The following is a 24,658-nucleotide window of genomic DNA, read 5'->3' on the forward strand; positions in this document are numbered from 1 at the left end:
CTTCACTCAACTGACAGTAACAGTCAAAACAAACAGTTCATAAATAAATGAAAAAGCATTCTCTGGTGTGCTTTCTGGACACTCGCTCACTCTCTGATGCTCTAGAGGGCCTTTTAAGTCTCCCTCTGCCATAACTATAATTATGAGCCAAGTGACGAGCCTTACCACTCTCCCTCTCCCACAGACCAACACATGACCACATTATTTGGTATGTGAGTGACACAATATTCGTTGTATTCTACTTGAGAACTTTCCAATCCGTATGATGATTTGACAGTATGGTGTACAGTAAATTAATATTTCATGAGTTATGAATATGGAACACTCCTAATTTGTCAGCAAACTAAAAAGCAACTGTTCAGAGTTGTTATAAGCAGGAATTTACAATGCATACAGGCAATATAAGTTTTAAAATGAAACTCATTTCATGTTGGTCAATTAATTATTGATATTTTTCCCAGAACGGAGCATAACATTTAAAAAAAAAAAAAAAAGGCAAAATATGTATTTATTACTATTTAAATGACTCAAGAGCAAGCATGAAGAATGACTGATTTATTTTCAAACTGAATGACAGGCAACACGTATAATCAATAATATGTAGGCCTACCTTAATACAACGCACTTTAACAAACTTGTTTTTGAGCATTTTTGCGGTGCACTCACAGAAAGACACAAACACACTAGCGCAGAACTATTAATGCAAACCACGGTGTTGGCCACTACGCGAAGCCTATGCCGTAAATTCGAAGCAGAAGTATAAATCGGTCTTTAGTAAAAATATATCATCACAGCAGTTGTGTTGACAGCTTATTTGCACAACCATATTTAATAAAAGAGAAACAGATTATGAAAAGCAAGCCTTTAAAGGAAACGCACAGAAAACATTCAAATGTGGTTTGTTATTGTCAAAGATATGGCCTTTTGCAGATCTAAATGATCCTGGTAATTTTCATAGTTTGTAAATAATAGCCCTGATATGTTAAAATGGTCATTATGTTTTTATTTTAAAGAAAAATTGATAATCTATTTTTAGTTAAGGTTATAGTGTCATGGTTGTTTTTTTTATTTTTCAGCAGATCTAATGAAGGAACTTATGGAAAGACCATAAAAATGTTCATTGAATACCCTGGACTATTTGAATGTACAAAACACACATTATGGAAGGTGTTGATTATTGTTTTGAATGTTAACATGTTACTTACAATAAAAGTGCTAGCTAAAATAAATATGGAAAACGTTTTGCCCCAGTCAAGTTTTCATTTGGATAATCTGGACTCCGCAAGAAAGTAATTGAAGGGAGAGCCCTTCAGCTCTAAACAGTCTTATCATGAGGACAACATCTTTATGCTACACCCACCACCGCACTATGGGTTTGATCTTTGTGCATAGATTTGCTGCTACCATATGCCAACGCACTGCAATGAGGAGAGCGAGAGAGAGAGAGAGAGAGAGGAATAGACAGAAAAGGAAAAAAAAAAAAAATAGGAAATTCAAGGACAGAGCTTCCCAGAGGGAAAATGGACAGGTGCAGACATGGACACAAACACACACACTACCAGATCAAAATCAAAACCCTCGAAATTACATAACTGAACCTGTGGGAAAGTTTGTTATCTTACACAAAACTTCTTGTACAACACCATTTTATTTAACATTCAGTTTCAAACTTTTAAAGCCTGAAGTTTTAGGTTCCGTTCAACTTACACCAGTGTCAAACCAATACTTAGCATTAAACATCACAGCCAGTGATTCTCCAGTACAGAACATGCCATTCATACCATAATCGCTAAACTGCTTCATTACGGCATGGTAAAGGCCTATTCACACTAAATTTGTGACAAATTTGCGAGACGAACTAATGATGAATGGTCCATTCACACCCAGACCTTAAAAAAATAAAATATTTATTTTTTTACCCCTGTACAGTAGGCGGCCCTGTTCAACAAGTTTTTCCTGCTCAGACCTAATTCAGCTGTCAATGCATAAGATTAATATTTTTTACGCTGTTAAGGCAATTAACTATTTTGGCATAACAGTTTCATTATGTTCTTTCCATGTATTAAATGCATCTTAAGGAATATAGTATCTGTGGTTTTTTTATACCAATGATATGAGTAAAGAGCACGTTTGCATAAATAAACATCCTCATAATATTTGCACATGTATTTTGCTATGAGAATATTTCAAACAAACTCCTGAATTTTTTAAAACTTCTCTTTTTCAAAGCCAGGATAATATAACACAAGGTCAGGGGGATTTTCTCCCCTTTTCTCCCCAATTTGGAATGCCCAATGCGCTTTCATTCCTCATTGTGCATGACACTGAGGAGACTCCGCACGTGTAGGCTCATGCTATTCTCCCCAATCAATGCACAACTTAATACGCGCCCCATTGAGAGGGAGAACCACTAAATCGTGACCACGAGGAGGTTACCCCATGTGACTCTACCCTCCCTAGCAACCAGGCCAATTTGGTTGCTTAGGAGACCAGGCTGGAGTCACTCAGCACACACTGGATTCTAAATAAATCAGTTCTATACATCAATCGAATCAATACGTCAATACTCGCTAAACTACCCAGGCCCCCACAATAATAATAAACTATAGCCCAGGAAATAAACACACTGACAAGCATGAAATCACAAACATGCAACTCTCTTCCACTTAGAGATATGAAAGAGAGCAGGATGGCCACTTTACAAAAAGAAATGTCATGTTTTTGGTTTAAAGAAAGAACAAGGTATAATTAGGGATGTGCATTAAACCGGAGCGGTGACTGATCATGAAAACATAATAATTGTATGACTTGACGGTTTTTCAAAACATTTAATAAAAATGTTAATCCAGTAACAACTGCACACAAATGTGCCAAAAATGAGACTCGTGTTTAATTTTATAACTGTTTTTGCCATAGATTTTAGTTATTTGAGGCATATACTGTATGCACAAGGTAAATGCATGGATCTGCACCCAAACACGCAATCTATAAAACAGTGTGCACAAGCGGAGGACCTTTATGGTGCTTTCTGATACTTGTCTCCATTCACTTCATTGTATGGAGAGAAAAGTGTAGAAAATTATGCTAAAAATTGCATGTTGTGTTCTGAAGGTGTGGAACAACGTGACTGAGTAAATGATGACAGAAATGTAATTTTTAAATTAACTGTTCCTTTAAGATTGCAACGTTCATAACTAAAAAAAATTGATGCAACTGCCAAAGACATCTGTCGGACTCATTAAGCTAATTTTTTATTTCAGTACTCACGTAGACAAAATTATCATCCCAGGAAAAATTCACACAGCACACCTTTCATATGCAAGCTGACCGCTGATCTTAATTTTAATGGGTTTCACAAATGACAGATCATTAGACTGATAGCACTTGACCTAAGATCCAGTAAAGATGGCCACCTCATCAGCATGAGCCTACAGTGAAATCACTGCATCTCTTACATTTGTCAAGCACCCGGGAACCTCTATTGTGTGAACATGTCTCATAGCCAAAGGGGGTGATCTGTTTCCCACTGTGATCTTTTGTCTATCGACTGTTTCACTTTAACCATACAGCCATTAAGGGCAGTTCCGGTAATATCCTTTTGTGGCAGGGCAGAGGATTCTACACACCCGGTCCCTTATCAGGCTAATCAAGCCTCCGAGAGGGATAAAGGCTGACTGCAGAAGATGGTGCGGGAGAGAGAGATAGTTTACGGACATGTCCGTCATGTGTGTGTGTTTTTGTCTTTTGTTTAAGTTTATCATTAAAATATTATTTATATTGCCAAGCAGGTTTGGCCTCCTCCTTTCCATTGAACTAATTACTTAGCAATTAGCACTTCCAATTATCTTTACAGTAAGGTATCTAAATTAATGACATCAACCAGCTCAGCCTGAGTATAAGTGGATTTCAGATGCAGAGTAACTAAAGTAAAAAAAAAAAAATATTATTTATATACATACATACATACACACACACACACACACACACACACACACACACACACACACACACACACACAGTAGCACAGATTGTAATTGAGATGGTAGATGAGACTGGAGTAAAATGGCATCTTATAAGACAGCAGGAGATTTACAGAGTATTTGATGCTCCCTTTATTTACTAGAGAGCGATAAACAAACACTTTACTAGACTGCTTTATGACAGATGGGAGACGGGGGTGGTGACAGTTGGGAAAATCAAGTCTGGGCGAGTCTGTTTGTGAGAGAGAATGATGGGAATCAAGATGAAAAAAGCCTTTAAAAAAGTGAGCAAATAAAAAAACGTTTAAAAATTATAGTGAGAGATGTATTGGGTCTGGACACAGGAGGTAGGTGCTAATGAGAAGAACATCCCTTCATTACACAACTGCCTCATTCAGAATCAGAAAAAGCTTTATTGCCAAGTACGTTTTTTACACATACAAGGAATTTGTTTTGGTGTTGTAGCACGCGTGTCTCACATTCTCTAAATATAAGAATGTTAAGAGAAACAAGTATTAAAATATAAGCACTATAAATATAAATTTGTCCACACAGTATATATTAGAAGTAAGAATAAAAATAAAAGAGAGCAGTACAGCAGGAGTAAGTACAGTGGCATGTAGAGCCAGAGGTGGAGTGTGGAGAATGTCAGGGTGGGTACCGGGCCTTGTTGATAAGGCTAGTGGCAGATGGGAAGTTCTTGTGGCGTGAGGTTTTTGTCCTGATGGACCTCAGCCTTCTGCCAGAGGGGAGTGTCTCAAAGAGATTGTGGCCGGGGTGGGAGAGATCAGCCACAATCTTTCCAGCCTGCTTCAGGGTCCTGGAGGCGTACAGGTCCTGGAGCGGCGGCAGATTGCAGCCAATCAACTTCTCTGCAGACCGGATGACACGCTGCAGTCTGCTCACTCACTGACCAGATCTGGACTCTACATGTGCTGCATGACAGCACTTCCCAAGAACAGAAGAGAGAGGAAGTAACAGGAAGCCTTTGCAATTTCTGAATAAACTAATCACCAGCAAACCTAATCTAATCATTACAGTGTACGAAAGACAAAAGAGAGTAGGTATGTTTTTCGGCATTACGTTATGTAGGGCTGTCACTATCAATTATTTTAGTAATCGAGTAATATGACAATTATACTGATGATAAATTGAATAGTTGGAAAAGATATTTAATTCGATTGCATAATGTTGTTGAGGTGAAGTCACGTTTAGCTAGCCTATGTTCATCTAAGATGACTCCAGGTCTGCCCACATTTTTTTCAATGCAAGATCTACTTTTTTTATTTATTATTAATTTGTTCAATGTGATCTAATCATTTCACTTAAGAACTCTTATTTGGGAAAACAGGCCATGGAAATAAAATATTTATATTAGCTGAACCTGCCAGTAAAATGTTGTTTTATAGCGTGATCGGAGCTAAAAGAAGCTACATTTATGATACCACTGTTAGTCAGATTTTACTGCCGATTTGAAATATACTCTTTAATTTTAATCTTGACCGACCTTTTTGGAGATTTTGGTCTTTCCCCAGTACATAGGAGCTGTACTTTTATGCTACTTGTTTACATAGAAAATAGCTGCCCAGCCCAGAACGGACTAATTCCAAAGATGGCCGCCAAGTGGACTGACTTGCCTTGAATGGGACTTTGGTTATATTAATTGTTAAACTATTTTACACATAAATAAAGCCAATCTATTAGATTGTTGAACCACCACTTACATGCAACATAGACTAACATATTTACACTGAGCAATGTTCTAGATCGATTGTGTATGCAGAGAAAATGTCTTTGTTTCTAAAAAGACTCTAAATGTTTGTTTTATAATAAACAAGTAGTTTACCATTTTTATGACATTTGTAGCATTCAAAATTATTCCATTCAAGTTGTATCAATATTCACATTTTAAGTTGTATGTGATCAACCAGTGGTGACTGCAAGCACCGTGGATCAACTCAAAACAAGTGTGCACTGAGATGACTTAAGTGAAAAATAATATTTTATTATCAGACACATTCCTTGGACATTTTAGGCTGTCATTCCCTACTGAATTTTATCCTGACTTTTGAAAAACATCTTAAGTTGACTATGACATTGTCGATGGGCACAGCACATGATGACATATATGATGCAGGTTCAAGTGTTGGACTTTGCTGCTTTAGGTAAGAAAGTGGTTATTCTTCATTATTCATATTGGATGCCATATTGATGGAAAAACACATCATGCATATTCATGTTATTGATTCTTTATTATAAATATCATGTGAAGACCTACATTCTAAATATCTCTTTGTTTACCATGTTGTTTTGACATGAGTGTTGTACAGTAGCTAGCATGGCCTGTAATGACTCTTGTATGCAATGCATGGCTTATTTGAAAGAAATGCATAGCAGAAGTTAATGTAGCTGTGAGAAAAAGTAATGCAATAATAACGGAAAAGTAAGGTAATGCATTACTTTCTATAAAAATTAACTTTTTTGTTAATTAATTTACTTTAAGGAGTAACCCAATATTCTAACGAGTTACATTTAAAAGGTAATGTTACCCAACACTGGGATTAAAAAGGAATATTCCAGGTTCAATACAAGTTAAGCTCAATCGATAGCATTTGTGACAATGCTGATTACCACTAAAATATTTTTTTCTTGTTTTCTTTTGAAAAAGCAAAAATAGAGGTTACACGGGGGCACTTACAATAGTAGTGAATGGGGAAAATGAAAGTGAAGGTGGCCAATTTTTGGATGGTTTAAACAAAGTTTATGAAATATTTATAATTTATGAAATTATATAAAAGCACTTGCAGTAATTCATCTGTTAAAACCTCATGTATTATTTGAGCTGTTATGTTTCATAAATTGTCATTTTTACTATTGTTTTAGGGTTTGTTGACAATACATAGTCATGGTAAAAAAGTAGTTAAATTGATTATAACTTTACACAGAAAAGGTTAGTAAGTGATTTTATCGCAATAAAATAATATTTACAAGCATATCCTTTGTCTTGTTGCTATACTTTTGCAATGGAGTATTGTATCGTAAAAAAATTGGCACCCTTCACTTCCATTGTAAGAGCCTCACTGTAACACAGATTTTTGCTTTTTTTAAAGAAAAGGAGAGACGAGTCCAAATAATTTTTTGTGGTTATCAACATTATAACACAAATGCTGTCGATTGAGCTTAACTTGTGCTGAACCAGTAAAATTCCTTTAAGAGGCATAAGTTGGACTGTTATTCTAACCTGCCATGCCATCTTAAAAACAATCATCAGGATGCAAGTGAGAGGCAGTGTAATAGCAAAAGGGCTCAGTTTGGCGTATGCCCATAGACTTTACATTTAAAAATAAGTATAGGTGAAACTCATTCTATCTCCGCCCTTCCCTCCCAGATTTCTCAGCTGATTTATGTAGAGTACTCAAGCAGTCAAAACTATCAAAATGCACATCCCTATGAGACGGAGAAAGAGAAGAAGAGAAGAGAGAGAGACCACGGCTCTGCCTTCTCTGAACTGGCCTCATCTGTTTGTCTCCTCCCTCCTCCTATCCTTCTTTCCTCTTTAAAGCTACCTATTTTTACCACACTAGATTTTGAGGACTCATTAATGAACACAGGTGAGAGACACAGATCTGCCCATCTGGCTTCTGAAGGGCTCTAGACAGATGCTTGCTTTATGAGTACCCAGAAAACATTCTCAGACATCAGAGCAGCCTTTTGGTTCTGTGGTGCATAGCAGGACTGAATCAGTCTGGCAGTCTGTTTTAGAACTTTATTCTAAAGTAGCATCATCAACGATATTGCCTTACAATGCCAAGTGAGCTGAGGATAACCTGATTAGGAATTTGAGATGTTTATTTTACTTCCCCTTCCTCCAAGCATAATTTAGCGTGCTTGGAAAGTAAATAGAATATTACTAAAATTCCTTATTAACATTAAGTACTTGCGTACTGTGTTCTGTTTTGAAAACAGCAAACATTTAAAGGTGCACTCAATATTTAAATTTTTTTCCTCACCTAAAGAAATGAATAGTACGTTTGATACATTAAACCATGTCCACTCACATTAGATGAAGACGCCAGTCATATCAGTAACCTTATAAAAGCTGTTTACATGGAGACAGTCCCCTCAAGGGGGCCGCCATGTTAGAATCACATAACTAGCAGAATAACACTACTCGCTTAATCTCAGCAACCCCCCTGTTATTGGCAAATTTTACTCCTGGATTAAATGAATTATAGTCGACTGTAAAAAGTACATTTCTATAATGGCATTGGTATCTGAAAAGTATTGCATTTAAATTATTTTGAATCCAGGCCCCAAGGTGTCAATGTTAGGTTCAAGATGACTTAAAAAAAAAAAACTGTGCACCTTTAAGCCAATCACCAAAGGAAATGCTCAGACTTGATTTCTTATTGGCCATCAGTTTCTAAGTAGCTCCTCTCCTTTCAGGAGTATATTTAATTGCCTTGGCAAAACTGTGTTACGATGTAAGCCACTGCATTACACCACTGTGTTGTCCTTACAATTTTCAGATGCAGGCAAAATCCAGCATGATTAGTAGATTTCCAGCAGTACAGCCTAGAGGAGTACCTCAATGCAGATCCACTTTAGAGCAACAGGAAAAAAACATCAGGGAAAAGTTTGTGCTACTGGAGCAGGAGTTTGGCTACACTAAAGAGAGAAGAGAAAGCAGTAGCTTTGGGATGGGTAACCACACAACACCATCAGAGAAAAGTGGTAGAGATTCAGGTAGAGGCATGCCTTTTTGCAGTCTGAAGAATGGAAAAGAAAAACTTTCCAAGAACAGAATTTCTTAGAAACCATTTGGTGATGTTCAGCACATACCACCACACAAAGGGCATATTTGAACTGTAGAGAAAACTGACATGAATATAAAGTGTATTTGAGAGAGCAAGCTTCAATATTACTATTGCTCATTCAGTTATTGATTTAAAAAGGTACACTACAGAGTATTTCTGGTGAAATTTTCATTAGAAAAGAACAAAATACCGTTGAGCTAGTACAAAAATAAAATAAATAAATAATCTGTGTTCAAAAGCATACATGCGTACAAAAAAAAGAGTAATCAACTACTCGTAAAGTAAAATGTTTAAATAAAAAGTAGGACATGTACAGGATTTTTTTTATTTATTATTATTTAAATGAAATGCACAGTATGCATTAATAATCATTTAAAAAAAGACTTTTGCACTCACTTGGAGCTTACATAGAAACTAATACTGATAGCATTAGGGTAATGCACATATATACTTAAACTTGGAGTCTTTCAGAGTTTTTCAAATTTTTAGCATTTCACATGTTTTTATAAAAAAAAAAAAAAAAGTGAAAGTGGTGACTTTGACGATTCACGTCCACAGTGCCCCCTAGTGGACTCAATTGTAACTGTGATTTGGTGAGTGAAAGTACAGGATAATTCAGAATTGCCCATGGCAGGCATATGTGTAAAGGAAAACTTGTGAATTTCGTGTAGTGTTTTTAATAGTCCACTAGTTGCTGCGCACATCCCAAAGTCAGACACACTTTGATCTCCACATGAAATGCGCTGCAGAGAATATCTTGTTTTGATTTTACCACTAACATCCCCCTTATAATGATACGTTATCTGAATTGTCTGGTAATCATTTTCTGACATTTAAAAAGGTCTGCAGCAACGGACTAATAGTTGAAATTGTTAAAAGTGTTACATTACAACGCTTGGAAGCGCAACACTGTGCCGGGGTTAATGCTGAAGCAATCACTTTACTCAGTATCAATGTATTTGTCAAAGCTGATGAATGTCATGCGGAAGCCCCTTTAAGGATAAAATGTGCAGAGTCACATAGGAATTGGAATATCATAAAGACTTTGGGTTTGGCTCTTGTGACAAGGGATGTGAAAAAACGACAAATTTTTTAAATAGAATAGTTAGTGTTAAGTAGGGCTTTTTACTTGTACATTTTTACAACCGTTATGTTTAAGGGCCAACCACCGCCAGAGGATGGTTTTCCACGGTGGTTAGAGGGCAGGGGAGAGGGTGTGAGCTGGCGACGTATACGCTGTGAAGTTTAAACAGATAGTGTCGTTTCACTTGGAGTATTTTGAGTTGCCCACTACTCGACCAGCCCACTGGGAAAAGTCCCGGTGCTCCTGATGGCCAGTCCATCTCAGGTACCGCCTTTAAAAGCGTGTAAGGCTTTCAGAATATATCCATTTTTACCTGACTAATAAGATGCCATCAGTTTAATGTATTATGATTATTTTTTTTTATAAACAATAACTGTTGTAACTATGGCATTTTTGCCAAAAACTAGGATTGGCATGGTACATGATTGTAGGGTTTGCAAAATAGGATGCTTTCCAGTTAATATTGGATGTAGTGGAGTTTGACACTGTTTTGTTCATTTCTACAATTTAAGAGTCAAATGTTTAAATTCAGTTGTTTTTTTTAGTCTGTGAAAGAATAATGGTTTCTGTCTATATCACACTTGTTTTAAGTGTTTAAATAAAGGCTAGCAGCATATTGCATGGTTTTGTAAGTGTGGGTCATGAATCCACAGATGAAACCCCTCAAAAATTGTAACGTGTTGGCAGGAAATCCGAGATGTATTCAGGGTCTGATAAAATAGCAGCTTCAAAAAGCAGATGATCACGGTAAAAGAATTGCTAAGTGAGTCTCCATTTACAATTTTCTTTGTTGCGCAGTGATTTTCTCTTTTTCTTCTAAAACTAAAGAAAAAATCTTACCGTGTAACTGAGTTGAAAAAGTTCTAAGGGACTGAATCGGCTGTCATTATGAAAACTAATATTACAGTGAAAGAAAGGAAATAGACTTCTCTCAAAGACAGAACAGATTTTGATCTCATATCAGCTGACTAGCACACATTTTTCAAGAAAGAATTTCAGTAGAAATGTAAGGAAAGAGAGTGAATGTCCATTCTTTCTCATTCTCAACTTTTTCCTAATCTCTCTGTTCTCTAAGCTCACGTGAGAGTGGGAGATATGAATCACATGAAGTGCATGTGATCCTTCTATGCCTGTTTTACAAAGAACTCACATATGAATGTGTTTATTACATAGGCACACACTCTCCCTCTTATGACTAAAGGCGTGACTCCACAGATCTATTGAACCCTTTGTTGTGCATGTTTTTGATAAAAGTTATAAAACCCTGTTATCATTATTAATACATCTGCTAATTATATTTAAAAGGGGAAAAGTAAATGGAAGCCTTTTAAAATAACAAACAGAAACTTCAACAGTCTTTGCAATGTATTTATTAATTTTCAATATTCAATCAGACCTAATGCTTGTTGTTTCAGGCCATATTCGATAACGAACTAGTATTGAATGACAAACAAAAGAAGACAGTTTTATTTGTGCTGGGAAACAGCAGGTGTAGATGAAACCAGGGCAAAACAACAAACTCTCAAGCCAAGTAAAATAGTTGAAGTGCTAAGCTGCTGTGATGCTATAGGCTTTTGATCTGTGTTTTTTTTAAGGGTGAAGTGGAAAATTTTCAGTCATATTTGTATGGAATTTTGCCTTCATTCCCATAGCAGTTGATTGAGGACCTTTTCACAGTGATCTCTGAATTACTCTGGTTTTAGCAATGAAAATTTCCAACAATAAAACAAAACGAAAGCTGCCACTCTGACTGCCCTTCAGACAGGAACTGGAACCATTTCCTCAATCACAAAGAATTCCATGTTGTGATACACTGCATCCAGCCCAGCACATCTCATATGACCACATACAGCTGTAGTTTCACTAATGGCACTGAATAAAAGCCAGTTTGTATTTCTGTGCATACTGAACGTCTTCAATGCCAATGTGTTCGAAAATCTACACAAAATGATTAGGATAAATCATAATAATATTTTTTTCATAATCATGTTGGGAGCATCAATTACAGTTTAATACTTTGGCAAATGCAGGTCATAGATAGCAATCCTCTTGCTTCAGGGGGCAATTTTCATTTAAAATTTCATTAGCCATGTAATTCCACTTTAATTATCAGCTAATACGAGTACACCGGTGATGTCATTAAAATTCAGAGCATTAAAAAAAAAAACCTGGTGGAAAATATCCTACAGTAAGTGCAGACAGGGACTTTACTTGGCTTTAAGAAGTTACAAGTTAGACTAAAACAACGATTATCAAAAATTTAGTTGGCTTAGGCTATACATTCTTTTAAATAAGACAGAAAAATAATAATTGACATTTTATGAAGCAATAATATTTTAATTAACTGTTGTAAGCCAATTATGCCGGATATCTGCATTAAGGAGATAGTATTGTGGTAAAAGGCAAATAAGACAGACTTAATGAGGTGTCAAGTAGTATAGTTTATTATGTATTAATTTTATACAATAAAAATTAAGTATGATTGAAAACTGTGGATTCAAATGCAGGCATTCCTTTATTCACTGTAACAAAATGTGGTGCTATTTTGGCCATGATTGTGTAGGCCACATATGCAGATTAATATCCTGCAAAGTGACACTACCATCACTAAAATCTGCTCAATCAAACCAGTGAGTCCATCCGTGGCATTGAGGAGGCCATCTGAACAGAAGGTAGGGGCCAGATGACAAAGATAATTCTCAATTACCTTTACAGATACTCACCAACCTCTTCACATATCTGAATGAGGCACTGAGTGGAGCAAGGGAAACAAGTATTTGAAGTGTCTAAGAGATCACAAACGGGTTCCTTAAGCAGACTACAAAATAGAATTGCACTGTGCTAAATGCTAGTCTATCAGCCTGGAGGGAGACACTCTCTGAGCCTGCAGTAGGAAACCAATGAGTGACTCTGTGACAGAAGTGCAGCATCAGCATTTGGGAGAGACAGAAACATCACATCATGAACCTAAAAAATGAACCTCAGACACAAACACAATCATTTAATATGTTGGTTCACCCTGTGCCTGCTGACGGGTATATTTATGCAGTCAGAGGAGAGGAGAAAGGTTGTGTGATCATGGTTATGTGTAATCAATAAAGTCCAGGCTAATGTATGCACCGAGTGAGCATATAATCTCTTAACACCCTTGCGATCAGCAAAGCAAAGTGTAAATAGCTTGTTTTTGTACCATTTTCCCTTTGAGAAAGCTAGAATTTATTTTTGTCAAAACCTGTTAATTGTCACTGTTCAATTGGCCAAACAACCCAAAACATAGAAGCATTGCCAAATGTGAAAACTATAAACAAATGACAGACAAATGCTTCCTGCTATTCAACACTAATGTATTATACATCTACCTCCCAACAGGACAAAACATAAGTAATCTTTTCTTTCTTACATGAAGCACAAAAAAAGATGTAATACAGAATGACAGCTTAAGACACCATTCACTTTCACCATATCTGTATGGAAATAAAGATGCCATGAAAGTGGTGACTGTGACCAAATTACTGTTCAACATCTTTTGTGTTCCACCGAAGAAGCCAGAAAGGTTTGGAACAAAAGGAGGGGGAGTAAATGAAAGAATTAAAAAAAAATTGTGTGAACTCTCCTTGCATCCCTTGGCTGCTCCAGAGGGACTGAACCCAAATATAATGTACTCTCTTTGGACAAGAAAGCTTCTGCTAATGTACAATGTCTGCACTCTGACTGCAAGTGGTATTACATCACTTTAACTCAATGAGTGCGGGCCAGTGAAATCATCGGAAAAGGACTGAGATTACAGCATGCAGGTGATGAAGTGAAGGTTTAGCCCTATACAGTACTGTGCAAAAGTGTTAGGCACATAAGATGTTTCACAAAAACATTAAGATGGTCATTTATATCTTCAGCTTTAGTGTGTCAATAGTAGTGCCCAATCGATATATATGTTGGACAATATTATTATATTAGCCTTTCACCGATATATAGAATTCGGCATATATGTTTACCGATATGCACAGATATGAAAACTTTTTCCGAACATATAATGCAGAAAACAATGCTTCAGAAGTGGTGTCATATTGTAGTTTGTCCATCAGAGCATGCTCCGACTCCACTGCTTACAGAACTGACTCTGAGCTGACGCTCTGTAGACAGGGCGGAGTTAAGCGGTGTCTTCTCGGTAAGTTGCTAACTAGTTTTTGAAATGTATCCTGGAAAGTTAATAAACAATGACGCCATCATTTTCCCTTTTCAATTTAACTACAATCCACATAGAAAATGTCTCAAAAATCCAATTTTGGTCAGGCTCTAGTCAATAAGAAATATACATTTTAGACTTCCAAACATTCCTTTTGCAAATATAAAAGAACAGAGAAGAACAGGGCACTCTGCAACAGATGGCATGACCCCAACAAAGCCCCCCACTGAACATCGAGTCAGTCTGGGATTACATGAAGAGATGGAAGCAATTGAGACAGCCTAAATAGATACAACAAATGATGCAAATTCTCCAAGAAGCTTGGAACATCCTATCTGCCAACAACCAAGAAAAACTGTGTCCAGGTGAACCTATGATAACTGGTGCTGTTTTGAAGGCAAAAGTGGTCATACCAAATATTTATTTAGCTTGTTTTATGTTTACTGCACCTTGTATGATGTTAATTGATATATGAAAACTATGTATGGCATTATTTTTAATAGACATCCACACTATGCAACAGTTTTCACAAGTGCCTAAAACTTTTACACAGTACTGTACATAACCAGGAAATCACTCACATATTCAAACAAATTTCATGCTATGTAACTAAAAATGTCTGTTATAAGCCACAGGCTAGTAAATATAGCAAATATTTTTTTTAATTAGCCAGCGATTGAGTTGTGTATTGGCAAAGAAGAACTTTAGCACCAAGATCCTTTTACTGCATATTGTGTCTCATGAGTGAACACTCCAATTTACCTTATTTGGTTGTAGTGGGTTCAGAGTTTTCATGGATTGCGGTGTCAACATCGCTTTAGTTGAGTCATGATTAGAGGTCGACCGATATTGGTTTTTTCAGGCCGATGCCGATCTTTTGAAATCCGGATTACTGCTGCCGATTTATTTTGGCCGATATGTGCTTGTTTTTAACCTCATATTTGAACCTTTTATTTGAAAGTTAAAATGTAACACAAATAATTAATTAAGATAGACAAAATTTCTCAACAAATACATTTATTGAACACTTGACACTTAAATTAAAAATGTATAATGTAAAAACATATTGTATAAATAATGTATAACAAATATATTAAATAAACAAAGCAGGTGTTACGAACTGCTCCGAGACACGAAGGTTGAGATCCAAATGCAGCTTTAATTAAGGGGCAATCCAGACATGTAATCCAATATTCAGAGCATCCAAGAGAAGCACAGGCATAACTAGGGATGGGTATCGTTAAGGTTTTAATGGTATTACTATCTTACCGGTACTGCTTATCGATCCGGTACTTCAACGGTATTCGTAACGGTTCTTTTTGAGATATATAGATATATATATATATATATATTACACAAAGATAAACGTTATATAGGCACAGTGATTTAATTTCAGGAAGGTCTACTAACATTACTGTTCAGGTGTGGTCTAAAAAGAAATCTAATAAAGTAATCAATTGTAAAATAACACTGCATAGTTTATCATAGATTAATGCTTATTAAAGCAGAAGTTATTCATTCAAGAGCTGTAAGTGATTTTCTCATCGCCTTTTGTTGTTTGATTCGCAGTGGCTCAATCGTCAGCATGTTCATTAGACTGCTTCCCCTTTAAGACCGAGTCTAATAGGCTCCTGATGCACCATATTTTCTCCCAACTATTTCAATAACTACGTCCATTTAAGACATAATCTGTGTTTAAGTGAATCTCCAAGCCGGTCGTTTTGACTTTTTTTTTGTATAGTTGATCGCGCACATGAAACCCAGTGTAGCCTATAGTTTGCTTGTCTCGTTGCAGTCTGTTTCGGAGCGCGCGCCGCCTTGGGAATGGTATCTCTTGCGCACTTTTTATTATTAAACGCGTCCTGCAATTTAGCAACAGTAGCTAGACTGCATTTTACAACAATCACCGATCGAGCTGATTCTGACGTTAAGTTTGAGTTTTAGGGAGAAATGTCAGTGAACCGCTGTGAAGGGAAGGAAGTTGTGCTAGACAGAATGCGGCTTATGTATAAATATTCTTTTTATAATCTTTGGAAGGCGAAATCTAAAATAAAATCAGGCTAATATCACAGATCTAAACCAGGCTACGTTTGAATGTTTAGTTCTGTCACTTATTAAGCAGAGCTCGTGTTGTGGTCGCTGTGAGCGAGATCTCTCTCTCTCTCTCTCTCTGACTGCGAATAGCTAAATTGCATCACAGACAAATGGTTTCATAGAATTATTATACATAGAAGATAAACTAACTTTCTCTTTATAGCAATAATAAATGTATTTTCTTAATTTCTCCAGTACCGACAGCAGAAGCGATCACGTCCGAGCATACCAAAGCCTATATCGCGTTGGTATCTTTTTTATTACTTATTTATCTGCATTGAGTGACAACCCTCTCAAATATAAGACACAAACAGAACAAATAAAAGTCTCAGATTCACTGTCTGTAATTGCAAAATTCTTGCTTGCTTATTGTGACATGATAGCAACCCTTCTGCTGTGATAATGCAACTTCAACTATGCTATCAATATCCAAAGTAGCCGAACGTCATGTCGCGTTTTTTCTCAAAGTTGGCAGTAACATATCACTGCTCACTGGAAAATGACTCTAGGGGCAGTGTGCGTCGAACACGTGTTCCACCCAAACACTAGGCTGCCCACAGATGCGCCTGCCTAATAATAGGCTTGATATACTTGGATATTGGCCGATGCCAATTCTGTTAAAAAATGCTAAAAATCGGCCGATTAATCGGTCGACCTCTAGTCATGATATGCCACAGATACATTTACATTGCATTTAATGACATAAACCCTGTTTTTGCTTTTTGCTTCTCTCCAATTTGTATTTCCTTAAAGCAAAAGGAAACATTGATTCTATTCACACATTGCACTAATGAGGTAAAAACAACCATGCAACTTCTCTTATTATTGTGCGCCCAACCTAAAAACAATTGCTGCCAATACTCTTAAAGAGACAGTACCATTTACCGCTTGTTATACAAATCAGTGTATAAACTGTGTCAATATTGTAAATTGTACAAATTGTGTATAAAAACAAACATGTAACAAAATGTAGTAATTTTAAATTTACATCTAAGTATTTGAAGGGGCAATCATACATTATGAAATATTTTAACTTAAACACTGTAAATATTGAAGAATTTAACAAATAGGCTGGTGCAGCATCTTTGCAGGGGTTTGATAAAAGCCTGTGCGAAGCCCTGCCCCATAAACCTTATGTTTTTTTTTTTTTGCTTTTTTACATTTTACTTTTGATATAGTAGCACTCAAACGATATATGAAATTCGATTTTCACTATTATGTTCCAACCTTTCAAATATTCTGTTAAAAATGTGTATGAAATTTCAAACAGTTACCATATCTTGTCTAATTATTCTAAATGCAATTTCATGACATCATATATAATTGATAGAATGTGAAATTCATACGTTTTTAAAAAGCTAAAATGTGATTGAAATAATGGAGAAATATGACATAAAATACAGTATGCACTCAATATTACAGCACGTCATATTGTATATATGAATACTACATATATGCAAAAATGCCCCCTTACCATATTTTTTTTATTTTTTACATTTTGCTCAGTTGAATTATGCTTGCATGTAGGCAAAAGTCTGGTTAGTAAAAATGAAAATTTACTAGCCAATGGTGATTCTTTCTCCAACATGTCTGTAGAGGTTTAGGCTAATCTGGTGAGAAATCTTACATATTTAGTCACAATACTCATGCCGACCAGGAAGAGGCTCAAGTCAAGAAAGTGATGTGTGATCCACATGAATATCTTGCATTTAGGGCTGGGACAATACGTCGACGCAAAATATGCGCGAAAAAATGAAACGCTAGATTAATCATTTAAAAAAGAATCGTTTATCCCAGCCCTACTTGCATTGTTAAATATTCACAAGTCTCTCTCTCACCTTCTATCTCTGCTTCTCCGGTGGACTCACCTTGGAGAGATTAGCTTCGGGGCTCATTCTGTTCCACCTCTGGCATACTGCGGCTTAAACCTCTAATCCCAATAGGCAAGTGTAAACACATCAAATATATCGTACCACACAAACACACATTAAATCGCTCCTTACAGCACTGCTATTTTTCTGACAATATACAGCTTTCAGCCTTGGACAATTGTTTTCAGGCATTCCACCCCACACTTGTGTGTGTGAACACAGCTGATAAGAGTTAATGTCAGGCACTAAAACAAAACAGCATTCAGTGCTATAAAAGAACATTAAGCCTAGTTAATGTGCAAACTCACCAGCCGTTGAATAAAACACACAGGCTCTTTTCAACAAGAGAGGTTAACATGACAAAGAAGACCATTAGCGTCAGAGAGAAGTACCTACTTAACAAAAACTCTTACACACACTGCCTGGTGTTGAATGGCATTTTCTAAAGCAGTACAGATCCCCCACAGCAATGAGTCTTTAAAAAAAAATGACAGTAACATTAATATCTCCAGTTAAAGGCACCACCTTCGTTATTTAAAAGACTTATACACTCATCAGCAACATTTAATCAATGCCAGAGATTCTCCACCTTCAGATAATGAATGAAGCTTCTCAGATGAGCAAACTCAAATTAATAAAAAAGTGCCCAGTTGCCTTTAACTTCATGTTATCAGACATTCTCAAGTGGCACTCACAAACAAATAAATATTTATATATTATGCAATAAGTGATGGCACTGAATATATGATCATATTCTAGAACCTCATTATACATTTAATTAAATTCAGCATTCAATCATAATGAGGCAGATTCATGAATAATGCAGTTAAGGAAAAACACTGCATCACTTGAGACAAATGACCACTGGCACTTTGCATGCTGGGCCACAGTCTGAAAACAGAGAAAGTTCCTGTTAGGCACCTAAACATCAACTTGATTCACACTTTGGCCTCCCAGAATCACCTACACAATAGGTGACCTTCAACATGTTTCAGCACAATGGCTTCAAAAGAGACCTTTGATGTCCAAAAGTAGAGAGAAAAAAAAGCCATCAGAGCTCATGCAAACCATTAGAGAGCAAAGGTCTTCATTCAAGAACACAATGCCTTTTTAATATTGCATGTGTTGTGGCACATTCCCTGAGTTTTAACAGTACAGTACTTCCTTTCATGCTGCAGTCTTTTTTTTTTACTGAATGTGATAAAACAGAGAAAGAGACGACGACAATGAAGGAACTCACAGGATGGTATATTTTTAGGCTGCTGTACACTTTCAGACACATGCAGGCAGGCTGAGGGAAAGAAAGCAGATGGTTGTATGGACTGCTCTGTGTGTGTGTGTTTTAGAACGTTTCTTTTATAAACTCGTTTTTGTTCTAGTGGTCGACCGATATGGGTTTTTTAATGGCCGATGACGAGATCCAGAGAGCAGGGTGGCCAATACAATGCCGATATAATCACACAATTTAATATAGTAAATAACATTAACATATAATTGCGAAACACTATAGACTTTAAACACTATATTTACTCAATTTCAAACAAAACTTAAATTTGTAAAAAGTGTCTAAAAAATAATATTGGATTTTAAATAGTAGATAGCAGTTTCTTCCCTGATAGCACATGTATCTCACAGACGTCTATAAGATGTGTATGTTTAGATCTGAAAGACATCTATTTTACGTTGTTTGCTAATCTGCAATAAATCAATACAATATGATCTCATGAGAATTCATATTTATTCTTATGTAAAGTTTGGTTCTAGCAAACGTACACTCTCTTACGTTTGCATAGACACACAAAAAAAAAAACAATATTGAAAGCATCTAAACGTCATCATTGTACGTATAAACACCTATAGAAACACACAAATGTTTACGTGTACTGTTTGAATTGATTAATATTTAATAATTCATAGATTTAATCAGTTTATTACATTTAATTTATAATAAATGAGATTAGTTAAATGCCATCACATTTAACGCAGTTGAAATTATAATATGACATTTTAATGGTTTCATTCAGTTCTGTGTGATTTCTGATGCCCTATACAATGTTTTAAAAGGATTACATCACTTTAACCAAGACTAAATTATATTAAAATTAATAAAACCTCTGTAATAGTTTAATCATTTATTAAGTATTTAGTTTTATTTTGTTTGCCATGGGACACAAAAGCTTTCAGAATATGCCAAAAAAACAAATAAAAATCACAAAAAGCACCATAAAACAATAACAAATTTAATCCATACATATGTTAGCCATATTCCAAACCTTCAGACTGATTTCTGTGAAGAACAAACCCAAATTCAAACCTTTTATTCAACAATTTCAGTCTCCACTCGCCGTCACACCCACTGTAACGGTCAACCCACATTGGTTTTGTTTAAAAAAAAAAATAAAAAAATACCTCAAGCATTACAACCAAAGGTTTTATGGCAGTGATTTTGAAGTGATGTTGCGACATGCCGTATTCCGAGATATATTTGAATGAGACATGACAGTGCTGGTGTTTGGTACATCAGGAGAAGATTTACAGAGATTAATATTTAAATTCCACTCTCCACCTAACTCAATGCTATGTATGTATGTATGTATGTATGTATGTATGTATGTATGCATGTATGTATGCATGTATGAATGCCATCTGGGAGCACACTGGATGCAGCGCATCGCTCTTTGCACTACTTTTGTACAGAATTTTGCCATTTTTCTGAATACATTATTGTGATTAAATTGATCTGCCTTTTACATGATTTATATGCTTAATAAATGTTTATGCTTAAGTTTAGGAGAAGGTGTGGGATTAGCATCTGTAAAATATATATTTTGTTAATGTATGATGAGTAATTTCTGCTTTAAAAAAAAAAGGAGTCCTACACAAGGAAAGGTAGATCAACTAATAGCTTTCAACATTTGCAAACAGGAACACAACACCCACACAGATGTGTCTCGTAAGAATGGGGCAGGAAGGATTATGCCATTGGGCTTTGCAGGCTTAGATCTCCTAATAGGAGCCCTCTAGTCTGTCTAACTTCTCGCCTGAGAAGTTTCTTTTCTTGAGTGAGATTTTTCTCTCTCATTGAAAAAAAAAAAAACACACATCACATTCAAAGGTCAAAAGGGCACAATACTTAAAAAAGGTTTAGATTAAACAAAACGGATTTGCGCAGTGGGATCAAAGATTGATCTTGAGCTATAGCAGCATTGGCTAATAAAACTACTCCAGATGTTTTTAACTTTTAGCAAAGTTTATGATATTTATCTCACTTTTTGATGATTTATAAACTCTAATTATGCATTTCAAGTGAAAGGGTGATTGTTTTGCACGCGTTTCCCGCTAACCAACTTTTACGGTCTATAACTTCGGTTTCTTTCTTTTTTGTTCACTCATGCTCTCATTCTTTCACTCTCCTGTGTGTGTGTGTGTGTGTGTGTGTGTGTGTGTGTGTGTGTGTGTGTGTTTGTGTGTGTTTCCTTTAGGTCCGCCTCTACACACCTGCGACTTATGTGCTCATCAGAACTCAAATTATTGAAGTTTTCTTTAGACTTTTTCCTGTTTTGAACAGGTTCCAAGTAAGTTCCTATTTGTTTTCATCATTCAACAGTATGTTTGATGGTTTCAGTCAAGTTGTTTGTTTACTTTTTGTTTAGTGTCATGTTAATTTTTCCTTAATTTCTTTATGATGTGTGTGTTTTTTATTTTTGGAATAAAATTAACTTAATTCTGCATTAAGTTGTAATGCAGTAAATGTAAACCCCCTTTTGCCTATACTTTTGAATTAACAAGGGTTCATAACACCACCACAGAATCTTGCAAGTGATCCTCTCTGCATTATCCTATTGTACGCAGGTTCAACAGGTTTCCCTTGATTTGCGAGTTTCAGAGACCTGCAAGATCAGAATTGTGGCATTCAAACTGTGTTCAACACAGATTTTGTGGGAGTGTTTGCACTGTTGCCTGATTTGCACAACTCGGGTGCTGTACCAGCGCAGACAGCACGTGCAAATAAATTACACTTAACAAGTGTAGTTCATTCTTAATGAATTCACCCCATAGATTGCATTGTGATTCTTTCTCCAACAATTCTAAATCGATTCTCAAAAATGTATAATCAATTCTGAGTTCAATGTAAACCGCGGCAGCGCTGTGGTGCTTATGTGCATGCCAGAGACAGAGTGAGATGCAAGAAAGAAATGGTCAGAAGTGCATATAATATGGCCAAGCACACTACAGAACTGAATGCAGACTGGATATATCACAAAAAAAAGGACCTTTGAAGATTGTTCAACTGAACTAAAACAACACAATTCTAGATAATTTTGTTTTCTAGAACTTAATTTCATTGTGTTCCATCCAATTAATTTACTTAATCCATTTTAATTTGGAATACATTTATAATTTTTGTTGCATTGATGAAACAGGGCAGGGAATTTCCTTTTTCCAGCATGCTTTGCTTGGGACTGGATAGGGTGAACAAATGTTGAAATTAAATGTTATTTTATGCATTTGAGCAAGGTGAGAATGAGGAGATTTGTTTATGTTTAATGCTCCGTTATATTGGTTTTTAAAAAGAGCGTCTGTTAGGCTGTAGTTTTGGGGGTTCCCATTGTGGTACAAACTGGCGCTTGAGCTTAGGAAGAGGATGGACTTGTGATGTTTGATTTGAGTGCTGCCTAGCTCTATAAAGCAATTGCTATCAATTTGACAGTGCAACAGTTTCACGGTCCTTATACTTACATGGCATATACTAATGATTTATAAAATAAAGTTGGACCAGCATTAGAACATTTATTAAATTAAACAGTCAATTAGTTTGACTAACCTAATAAAGAAAGAAATTAAAACTACTATAGTACATTGATTTGGCCTAATCTAACTAAACTATGCTATGCAATACTAGCTCATTGAAACTGACTAAATTTGAATGAAAAGAATTTAAATTTCTTGTAAAGACAATTAAGGTTCAATTAAGGGTAATTTCTTTGAGTGCCCCATCATCACCGACTGAAACTATAATTCTTTCATCCCAGATTCATTCACAAACTCAAGCTCCTAGCAACGGGATTTATTTTGTATCATTATAAAGCATTATTGCACTGATTTGCACAGAAAGGGATAAAACTGCCGAAAATAACAATGAGACAGCAGTTTGCAAGACCTGAATAATGTTTGTATTTTCGAATTATTTTTTGTCTCATGCTTCCCAATGCCTTTCTCTAATCTTGCACTCTCTATCTGTTGCTCATAGCCGGTCTCTTGCTTGTCAGAACAATGCACATAGAAGATGCTTTATTAATATCTTCAGTGGCAACCTTGCTATTTGTGTCACTTTACTAACACATGTGGTGTGGAAAGGAGAAGCTGACATCTGCACTCTCACAGAAGGAGATATCTCATGTAGCCATTCTGGACAAGCAACCGATAGTCGCGGTTATGGTTACAGGCTAATGATCTATTAATTCTATCCAATACGACAGTAGGTATTGATTAAAAGAAATTGGAGGACAAGATGCATCACGATCCATCAAGAATAATTTTGAATAGAGCCAGTAAAAACTGTGCTGAACATGAAAGTGCAAAACATGAGCATTCACATTTCTGCTTCTAACCACTTGGCCCATTGGCTTCCATTTTAAGTGCATTACTGCATTTCACACAGCTTAAGCTGCACAAAGAGCTTAAATTGTATTAAACCAATAATATTTATTTGATGAAAGACCAATGCAATTCCATCAGTCTCTCAACTCCATCAGAGACGCTGCTTGAGGGACTGAAAAATGAAGCCATCTCTAAAATGCCTGAGTACCTAACCGACGTCTACAAAAATAGGTTGGGTCAAATGAAAATCCGTAGATTAAAGATAGAGGAGAATGTAGAATAAAAAGCTGTGGCAGCTGTATTAAACTCACTTCATGTGCGCATGAAGTTCAGCTAGCTGTTGCTAGCTGAACTTGCTAGTGAGATATGTCATCAAACTGCAAGAGAAGCTAGTACCTGTCATTGTAAGATAAACATTGGCATGAGAACAGTACAAATTGGTAAACCTTGAGCATATTATTAAAATGCCTCACAAACCACAGAGGTAGGAAGCTTTCTGTCTGAAGGATGTTCATCAGACCCTGAAAATATCTACCCCAATCAATTTGTTTCTGCATTGCCTGAAGTGTAGAATAACAGTAAGTCTTAACCGCTCTGTACAGCTGGACAATGGTCAGCCCTATATGTACACTGGGCATCAGAGACACAGAACGACCCCTCATAAAAGAATATTCTGTGGACAAGTATGAAAAAGGCACATTCAAAGTTCCCCAGAAACAACAGATCAGAAGAAAGAGTTAACAGAACACATTTGACTGACCTGCCATGAGCGTGGAAGTTCAAGTGGAGAAACTGGTCCTCATGGGACAGCGCTCTCTTAGCCCTCTGGTGATTGCTGTGCAAGATGTCTGTGTTGTAGGACAGGCCTTCGAAATGTTGAATGTACTTATTCAGGGATCTCCCATATTGACCTACAGAATAAAATAAAGGAAGAGAGAAAGAGAGATTATATGTCTGGGAACATATTGAGATCAGAATGGCTAGTACTGAACACAAGACTTGATGCAGAAGTTAACAGGCAAACGGAG

General features: G+C 36.2%; 1 protein-coding gene across 2 annotated transcripts in view; it reads right to left on the reverse strand.

Moving 5' to 3' along the window:
* adam10a (ADAM metallopeptidase domain 10a) overlaps nucleotides 1-24,658 on the reverse strand; it is an 86,925-nt gene that overhangs the window by 33,188 nt on the left and 29,079 nt on the right. For both annotated transcript variants that reach the window (XM_052149420.1, XM_052149413.1), the window contains exon 2: nucleotides 24,391-24,541. In XM_052149420.1, the coding sequence (XP_052005380.1) occupies nucleotides 24,391-24,541 (151 nt within the window). The remainder of the gene's footprint in view (nucleotides 1-24,390; nucleotides 24,542-24,658) is intronic.

Source organism: Xyrauchen texanus, chromosome 2, assembly GCF_025860055.1.
Source record: "Xyrauchen texanus isolate HMW12.3.18 chromosome 2, RBS_HiC_50CHRs, whole genome shotgun sequence".
In the NCBI taxonomy this organism is placed as follows: domain Eukaryota; kingdom Metazoa; phylum Chordata; class Actinopteri; order Cypriniformes; family Catostomidae; genus Xyrauchen; species Xyrauchen texanus.